Source organism: Dermacentor silvarum, chromosome 1 (genome assembly GCF_013339745.2).
Source record: "Dermacentor silvarum isolate Dsil-2018 chromosome 1, BIME_Dsil_1.4, whole genome shotgun sequence".
NCBI classification, from domain to species: Eukaryota; Metazoa; Arthropoda; class Arachnida; order Ixodida; family Ixodidae; genus Dermacentor; species Dermacentor silvarum.
The window spans coordinates 154,763,861-154,773,680 of record NC_051154.1 but is presented as its reverse complement, the minus strand read 5'-3'; the positions used below and the strand labels follow the sequence as shown (position 1 = coordinate 154,773,680).

Below are 9,820 nucleotides of genomic sequence, written 5' to 3'. Positions count from 1 at the left end.
CCAGGCAAGCTGACTATGTAGGATGCCGATGTATGCGAGTTTTTGAATTGGGTGATTACGGCAAACGCGGTAAAATAGTTTTGAGCAATCAGAAAACAAGGCAACAATCTACAGACGAAGGTCCATGAATAGTAAAATGTCATGAGTGAACTCGGCGAGTTGGGTCTCACATGAAAATCGTTTCATGAAACTGTGTTGATGAGGGGAAAACAAGTTGATAGACTCCAGGTAAGCCACTAGGTTGGATGAGATGGTCTAGTGGTTCAGAAGGAATGCTAGTGAGAAAAATTGGGCGCTAGCTTATAGCGCGAGAGTGGTCGCCCGTCTTAAATGTTGATACGACATTGGCCCTTTTCCACATGTTGGGCAAGTTCGCTGTGCCTAAAGATTGCGTAAACGTTAGGTGTAGTACCTGGCTAGAAATGCTACCGGTGTTATGTATTTTAGCGCAAATACAATCACAGCTAGTTGAGGTGGTTAGCTTAAGTGAATTGATGTGGCTACCATATGTCATCAGTGTTAATCTTGATGTCTGGCATTATTTGACGGATAGTTGTTCTATTGGTTTAATGGAAACGTCATTGGTGTCAGAAAAAAATGAGGTGAAGTTGCACCAAGCACTAAATAACTTAAACATCCGCCATCAACATCCCCGCCAATTACCGTCATTTAACGTGAACCTTATAAAAAGCTTCGCTAAACATTGATTCGTAACATGTTGTTTTACTACCGCGTTGCAATAAAACGAGCGATGTGCGGTAAGCTTGATGGCAAAACGACAAAGATCTCAATAGTGCGGACCTTCAGGTTCCGCTCAGCTGGCTCCACAGCGGAGCGAAAGCAGCGTTCTGCTTTTGACTGGTGGAATAAGCATTGTGCGCAAGCGCAGTATATCGTTCCCGCTGATAGGGACCCCGTTAATATGTGCGTAGCAAAATGTAAACGCTCATCTGCGACTGTCTACAGTAACGTCGCCAAGATGTTGAGCGTATATGCGCTTCATAATTGAATTTATTCGCAACAGCATTGGCAAAACACCAACACACACAAAAACGTTTATTGCACGTTTGTCGCTCACATCAATTGGGACTGCGTGTCCATTGTGTTCTATCAACGAACTTCCGTTGCCTTGTTTATACACCTTTCTTGTGATAAACTTGGGCTGTAGTTTGTCGTCTGGCTACCATGCACGGCAGCTGGAGCGTGGAGGAAGTTTCCATGCGAACGGCTGCCACTGGGATGATTCTAATTTTGGATTCTCTTAAATGAAGCTCTAACACCCCTTTTGATTTTATTTTTGTTTTAGACTGTCGGACCATTTTTGCGCCAGGATTATCAGAATTCGTGACGATAAGCTCTTTTTTCCACCAAAAATGTGAAAACAGAGCACATCGACAGTCCTTTTGTCCAAAAACAAACAAACAAACAAAAAAAGAGGAAAAGAGAGAAATATGGCTGTGCACAATTGCGTTATTCTGACCAAGTGTAGTGGGCGTGGAATGTGATGCTTCAGATCCGACCCAACGCTCTTGAGACGACTAGAAAAAAGGTACAGGGAGAGAACGCAAACAGTTCAGTCAGCGAGAGTCGTTTCCAATCGCCTTTATTGAGTGCTCCTATATCACACTGTAAACGGCAGTGTAATGTCTTAACTCGTTACTTGGCTTTCTTTGACTGGCCCCAATGTGATAAAATTCCTCGTACACTGAGATCGCCAGCTTTGGAAGTTGTAAACACTAGAAGGCGTGTGATGCCGTTCTGGCACCAGTTTTCACAGGTACCTTCTAATATATTTCTGAAGTTTTATTTGTTTTCACTTTGCACTAATTAGAAGAGATATGCACAACAGCATATGCAATGGTATCGTAAACCTAGCCGGCTCGATTTAAAATGTGGTGGAAGAGCGGTTATCCGCGTGCTGTATAAAAGTGTTAGAAGAAATGTGATGGACAATCTATTTGCTAATATTAGAAATGGAGGCACGGCAATGCCGGTGAGAAATTGTGACGCGTGGCGAGTATCTGAAGCGCCGAAATAACATAGAATTAATGTTAAATGTAGACGCGGGTGTTTACCGCATGTGAGGAAATTGTGTAGCTGGCGAGATTGGCCGCCGGAATAATTTGTCTTACTGGCAATGTTGAATGGCAGAGAAGAAAGAATGCTCGCAATAAACGCTACTGCAAGGATAGGCACACAAGCGAAGATGGGACGAGGTTGCTTCTTCTTGTAAGTTCAAGTGCACATGATTGACAAATGTTCTTTCGCTGTTCATTCACGACGACAAATCAGACCACGAACATCAGCAGGAACACATGCGGTGCTGGCGGCTGCTTTTTGCGAGTCAAAGCATGAACTACCACCAGGGCTTCCAGGGTCCAACTTGACCAAGGACGTGTCCGCCATGGTCGAGCTTGCTCACGCGGTGAATTGTATTGACTACGTAGGAAGGACCCGACACATATGTGTCTCCGTGGCCACCACCGAAGCCACCACCAAAGCCGCCACCGAAGCCACCGCCGAAGCCACCACCGAAGCCGCCTCCATGGCCACCTCCGGTGGTCAGGATAATGAGGCCACCACCTCCGCCGCCGTGGAAGCCACCCCGGCAGGAGTGGAGCAGCGTGAACGCCAGAGCAAGGGTTGCCTGCACAAAAACTGCCGCATCATTATGCGACACACACACATGCCGCCACTGAAAGTGTACAGCCGGCCAAATCTTTAGCTCCCTCGCACAAGCACCGACTTGCGGCGCGCCAGCACCTTGCAAGGAACAACCTAACAGTTGACTATACGATCTTCACGAGCTTTGTAAGCATGAGTTAACCTTGACCGTTTCGCAAGTTCATTCAATCGTAACGTGCTATAAATTAGAAAAAAAAACAGCATTAATTTACAGGAGCTAGCTAAAAATTTGGCCGGCTATTCCTGGCAATGTTCAACAACTAAACACACAAACTCTATTGAGTAACACTAGCATAGCAGAATTCCATCACGCATTATTAGGTCTTACTTGGGATATCACAGGCATAGCGAAATTAGAACTGTTGTTAATGCGCATGTACTCTGCTAGAAATACCGTCCTCAGATTGAGCGAATACGCAATATGAATACGCAATACGCAATACGCATACGTAAGCCCTTAGCGGAGGACATACCTTAATTCTATACCATTAACAGATGAAGTTGTAGTTATGTAGGGGCTCATGACGCAAAACGTATTAACAGATGATTAGCATTCATTGCAATCAAACTAAATAATGGGTATAAATTCAAGGTAGTACAGATCTGCATGCCACTGTCCAGTCATGATGATGAATAGAGGTAGATATAAATTCTGTGAGGGTGGTGAATAGGCAGTGAGAAAGGTAAGACTCAGTATATAGTAGACATGGGCGACAACGATGTGTATATGAAGAAAAAAAGCATATTGCAGAACACACAGTGGGTAGGTAGGTAGGGTTACAAGTGGGAGATCAGGTTTTGATGGAGTAGCAGTAGCACTTCCTCCATTCTACTGCATTCAGCATTATAAGGGTGAATGCGCTAAGAGCAATGAAATTTTATTTATTATAACAGAAAATTTTAAGAAGAACGAAGGTACTTGACAACGAAAAAGTAAAACAGAAACAAATAGTGGAGGAGCCAAAGTAACCCTTAAGTACGAAGAAAAAAAAAGAGTTAAAGTCATATACGCATGCACTATAGGAACTATGGCATTGATTCTGGAAATAGAGATAATTTGTTGTAGAGTTCGGGAAAAGGAATATATTGCGGATAATAAATATCTTCTTCTGAGAGCTCAGTATAAGAAACTAGACATGGAAATACTCAAACGGCGATACAAGAAATTGCAACTTCATACTTCGTACCAATCCCAGCAGTGTTCAGCATTCTGTATAAAGAGCAATTTCAATGGCTGACTCTGGCACAATGGGCCCAGTAGGAGAAAATTAATCGAGTGCTATGCGCGGGATCACCGCACTACCCCTCATTGCTCCCATACCAACCTATCGTAAATTTCGCGGCGTGAAAAAGCACGCGAGCTAAAAAACCAACTTGTTTCGGTGGTCGCTGCGTTGCATGTACAGTTTTAACGTGGCTTTCGAATAAATAATCAGCCTGAGCCAATGCCTCCTTGGGAATTCACCAACATCACAACCAACAAACCAACGAATGTGTGACGGAGCGATACAGCAGATATACCCGGTGAGCTAATAATCGCCAACGCAGAATGGACTTATACCAGCCACATCTATACAGATACTGCTACCCTACCAGATGGCGGGAAGACATCATTTGTTAGCCCTACACATGATTTTATGAGTGGTCACCAGCGTTACATATCTATGGAAGCCAGCTTTCTCTTAATGAAACTTCAAGCCATCCACGACGCTGTGCAATATGTTACCTCTAAGCTGCCTGCACTGAGGCACTTGGAGATGTCCACTCATTCTTTAGCGGCTGTTCAAGAACTCAAGAAGGTTCACAAGGCAATGGAAATCTGTGAGACGATACACACCTTGAGTCAGAATACAGGTACATCCGTCAATGTACACTAGGTTCAACATGTTGCTGCGAACGCTCACAACATCGCTCTGACCCGAAGGCACATAGCCCTCCTAATCAAGATCTTCCTTCATGTACCCCGCCATCTCAACCCCTCACTTCACTCCGCGGTCGTAAACTTTCCCTCTGGTGTTACGAATGTGCTCTTATCCGACCGTGTCTGCGGATGAATTTTTGCTTAGGATGATTCGGGCCAGGGTGGTCGTTGCACCAGCTGTCACATCCTAATGGAACTGACCGCACCTTCCACTGGGTGCAACGTGTCCCAACTGTCCTCTTCCAATGACGGAAGCAGATGTCTAACGCCCACTGTTCACTTGTCCCCGCTTGCAAGTGGAAGGCTCGCGTCTCCTAGTGCAAGCTGCCCTAGGCTACAGTGCCATGACCAGCAATTATCGCTGGGTACACGACAACAGATATCAGAAAATACTACTTCAATCCAAACACAAGACAGGTCTCACAGCACATATATAATATACACCATACATTATGCCTTAAGGCAATTGTCTTAATCGCCATAAAAAAAAGCATGAGGCGGTGTCGTGAAACGGTAAAGGACAGTGATTGCAGGCTAGCGAGGTCCATGGTTGTCCTCGATTGAAAGAGCGAAATAGAATACTATTTAAGAACAGCACACCAGCCAGGCGACCATCAAGAGAAAAACGAATAAATGCAGGCTGCTTGTTAGTCCAGAATAAATGTGAATCTTTAGAACAGTAAGTAACAGGTAAGGAAGGGGTTCTTAGACATAAGATGAGATTTCATTGTGCTGATAAATGATACTTTGACGAAAATGATTTCAGAAGCCGCCAGTTAAGTCAGGGGTAAGGAGAGAAGAGCGGAAGGAATAAACTCTCCCATGGAACAATGAAATAAATAAGAAACGACAAAGCATGAAAATATCGTGCCCAGGGATTAAGTCTAATTGGCTTAAGTCTAACATTTGCTCAAGCAAAACATTTGTTAAATTTGAAATTATAAAGCATCGCAGATTAAGGATTCATAAACAAGAAGAGAAACATGAAATCACAAGACGTCTTGTAATTGGCAGGAACAAGATGTACGCAGTTCAAGATCATCAGGGCAATGTCATCAGCAATTTTAGTGATATAATAAACGCAGCAGAGGAATTATATACTAACTAGTAAGTACAGAGAAGAGCCGCGGACCCACGGAGCCATCATTATACCATGTTCAACAAGAATGGAGTTGGGTGAGCTTTTCAAACATGCGTCTAGAGGAAAATGAGCAAGATAAGCAAGAACAGTGCATCTGACAAAAGATTGCCGGGATATTGCACTCCGAAAACATGCGATCCTTTACACACAATGCATCAGTACTTCAAGAGGGCTAACATGACGTCAATCCTCATGAAAGATACGTTAATGAGTTAAAAAATTAGCATGCCGTTTATATTAGAAAAAATATTCACTTACTTAATTTTGTGTAGCCTAGAATAATCGAGAGAACAATGTGGCTGTACAAAAGGATATTCACAAGTGTATACATCCACTTTATTGAGGATTGCGAAGTCTGTGAAGTATAGGCACCGGGCGGCCGTCGTAAGGCGCCAGCGGCGCGCCGGCGATATGCTGGCGAACAGCGCCGCGAACGGCAGCTGTCGGAGCACTGGCATGTGAAGCAGACGACGGGACGACGGCGCTCGGTGCTTCCAGTGATTTGGCACTGCGGGTTTTAAGGGCCGACGCACCGGAAAACGCATTTTCGTGTGTCTGCTTTTGAGAAAGGTCGTCACTTGTACGAGGCACATCACATTCGTGGCATCAGGTAGTATATAAAGCAGAGAACGAGCGCAAATTGCGATGCAAATGCACCACGCGAACGGAGCTCACCGCGGCAAGCTAAGACGTGGAACTCCAGCAGTTATATTCCACATGCTATTTTGCTTTGCGCTTTAACATTACCGCGTATTTAATCATGGAAATATGCGAATGACACAAAAATTATGCACACAAAAAGGAGACATACGTCGTCCTTATTTTGTTTTTTGAGCTGCTTCGTCGATCGCACATGTGTCAGTAAGTTCCCGCTCTCTGTCCATTGTAGTTTTTATCCTTGCAATGCTTCCCCATTCTTAATTGCTTATAAACTAGCCCAATCTTCAGTCACGGCCCATTTTATATAGCTTAGCGCGACGGGAGCCGTCGGTGGCGGCGAGTGTGAACACGCCACTGCGTTGGTGTTCGCCGTCGATGCACAGCACAGTCGTGTGCCGGACGCAACCAGAGTTGGGAATTGCTAGGAAGGGAAATGTACATTAAAAGGAAGACTGACACACTGATAAGAGGGCAAAATGACGACAAATCTGAGTGTTCTTCCTTCGGTTCCCAAGCTCCGCGGAGCCGTCACACTGCGGAGGCGAAGACAGGCAAGTGGGACACGAAGCTCTTGTGTATGAACGGCTCTTTTATTAATGTTAGAACAACTAGACTATACCAAATCAGCGTCGGAAATGTACAGTGCCCAGCGATTGAAGCAGTGGCAGCGCGCGGCTGCCGCCGTTTTTTTTTTTTTTTTCGAGCCACAGATGCGCGCCTTGGGACCAAATGCAGTCATAATGCGTTAGGAAGGTTCTCGCTTTCACTGTACACCACAATGCATCAGTTTGGGGTCCCCAGCGCTTACAATCAGTGCAAAAAGCGCTGGCGACCATGCGATTCGAGTATCGCGTTTCAAATGCTGAGCACTGAACGCGCTGCTGCCTATATACAGACCGCACATATACAGACTTTCCGCCTGAAAAACGCGATGCCGCGATGAACAACGATTGAATTGAATGGCCTAACCAGCTTCAGTCATGTTTCAGTAACTGTTGGTGCACCCGAAAACGCAACATGTTTGATCAGACGTGGTTTCACGGCAGCGCCAGCTGCGCGCGGCCCGGCCGCCTCATGAAGCGCCGCCTCATGAAGGCGCCACCCGTCCAAATTCATCCCGCGCCCGGTGCCTATAACCATCCTCTCTGCATGGTCTTGATAACAAAAAGCAGCTCGATTGAATAGAAATACAATCCGTCATAGTGACTTTGCGGAGTCAAAAAGTGGAAGAAGAATACGTGTATCGTACAGTAAATATCTGCAGAAATTCCTCAGATGGCACACTTCTTCCCAGAAAATGCGGAAATTTTTCTGGCTAAAAAGAGTGTCTGGGAAGCAATCACTGGATGCTTGCAAGAAATATTCAAGATGCTAGGTTGGGAGGCATAGCTCAATGGAGATTATCTCAGCAACGTGTTATTTGCAGGTGACATTGCACTGTTCAGCTAAACTAGAGATAACTTTCAACAAAAAATTGGGGACATGAACTGGCGAGGTCTAAAAGTAATTTTTAATGGAATAATCTGCAAAATACGAAGGATTGTCGTCTTCTGTAACCGGCCAAGGAAACAGATCATAGTTCATAATTTGCACTCAGCACCTTGAAGCGGCATGGTAGCGTTTTTTCAGGCTAATTAGTCACAGGGGACTGAGATCATTACAAAGGAAAACCGCAGTGGAAAAAAATGTGTTGAACCGAATAAAGCAGGTGTTATGAAACCATGAACGATAGCCTACCGATAACCTTGAAAAGACAATAATTTAGTGAGTGTATTCGACCAATGGACCTTTTCCAATTCAGCTATGTGCATGCGCGTACCCTCGCCCCAGCTGCATTCCAACCTGCGCCGCCATTACCGCAGGGCAGGTGTGCGAACTGAGTGGGTGATCCCTTGCATGATCCACGGTAGTTTCCCAGAGCTTGACGGACTAACCAATATTCTCGCCCAGAACACGAGCTAAATTGTTGTTCAAAGGAAACACTTCAGTAGTTCGTGGGAAAGAATACAAGCAGTTTTGTCGATGAAAGCGACTCTGTGAAGTAACGCTCGAGCGATAGGCTCAGCGTTTGCAACGAGTCTCATGCCAGACACATGCTGTACTGTCGATTGCACTAACCGGCGTGGAATATTGGACGTGTTGTACTGGTGTGGTGGCGCACGGTTAAGGTAAAAAAAAATACGCTATGTTACCAGTGAGCCATCACGCGATTCTTACTGAGTGAGGCAAGCCTGCGTTCTGGTAACAACACATCCAGCGCTGTAAACATTCGAAATCGTACTATGCGACTGATTCGGCAGTATCGGCGATGGTTTAATCTACCGGTATGTATATCGTAGGGTATTTACCATCGGCTGAAGAACGCGTTACCGCATGCAAGCGGAAATTGTTGTACGGTTACGTGGGGCTCAACAAGAAGAAGAATGTCGCCACACAGCCCATGGGAATGCATCTGATGAGACCAAAGCGACACACTCGCGGTGTCACATTGTACACAACTCATGAGTCTTACGTTTTCCAGACGAATGAAGCTTTACGCGCCTGACAAAACAACGTGTTGCGTCCACTTACCTTCTGCCCCCCGTACCATGCCATTCGATACATATCTCGAGATAAAACAAAACTTGCCCTGCCGTACACTCGCAAAACATGTGTAGAACTTTTGCAGGTTGTTTGTTTACCATGACGAGCTGCTTGCACTGCCCGCTCTGGAAGGCAAGCACGTGCATGCGTATGTGGACTACCTCATTCAGGTTTAGCCAATCCAAACGACGGGCGAATGCATCCGACGCGTTTGACGCGTTTGACGCGCACACATGTCTTCCCCTGTTTGATCAAAGTACTGGCCAAGCTGTTGAAGAATAAAGGCTGGCACATCTCCTAAATCTTGGTTACAAACGGCCTGCATCGCATCGGCATGTTGCCTTGGCGTCGGTAAATGGAAAATGTATTATTGCTATACGTGAGCAAATATGCGCAGGCTAGAGCAGGACGATGAGAAGCTACTTGAACAACACAAGCGACAAAAAAGAAAAAAAAAAGTAGGGATGGCTGTCACGGTAGACGGCTTGGTCAAACGAAAACCAGCGGGAGCGTGCGTGTCTTGCCCGTCAAATTTAGTTTAAGTGGCGGCCGCTAGAGGGGTTGCTTACATGAAAAAGGTCCATTTTCACCTATGGGGCCGAAACTTGGAGGCCAACGAAGAAACTGGAGAGAAGCTAAGGAACACGCAAGGACCGGGGAGAATTGATAATGTTGGCGTAACGTTAACACAGAAAAAGGACGTTCATGCGTGTTGGGGTACAAACGCTGGTGACTGATGCAGTTGAAGGAGTGGAGTGGGTTAGATAACGTAATGTGTAATGCAGATAACTGGTTTTCTATTACAGCAGCGGAATGGGACGAAGGGTGCG

The 9,820-nt window shown here is 45.5% G+C and overlaps 1 protein-coding gene across 1 annotated transcript; it reads right to left on the bottom strand.

The window, feature by feature from the left end:
* Positions 1–2,356: 2,356 nt before the first annotated feature.
* On the bottom strand, positions 2,357–9,011 carry LOC119466293 (keratin, type II cytoskeletal 3-like). Its single transcript, XM_037726814.1, has 2 exons — positions 8,979–9,011; positions 2,357–2,647 (listed from the first exon to the last, which is right to left on the bottom strand). Exons 1-2 carry the CDS (start codon positions 9,009–9,011, stop codon positions 2,357–2,359), a joined length of 324 nt encoding a protein of 107 aa, XP_037582742.1.
* Positions 9,012–9,820: the final 809 nt, after the last annotated feature.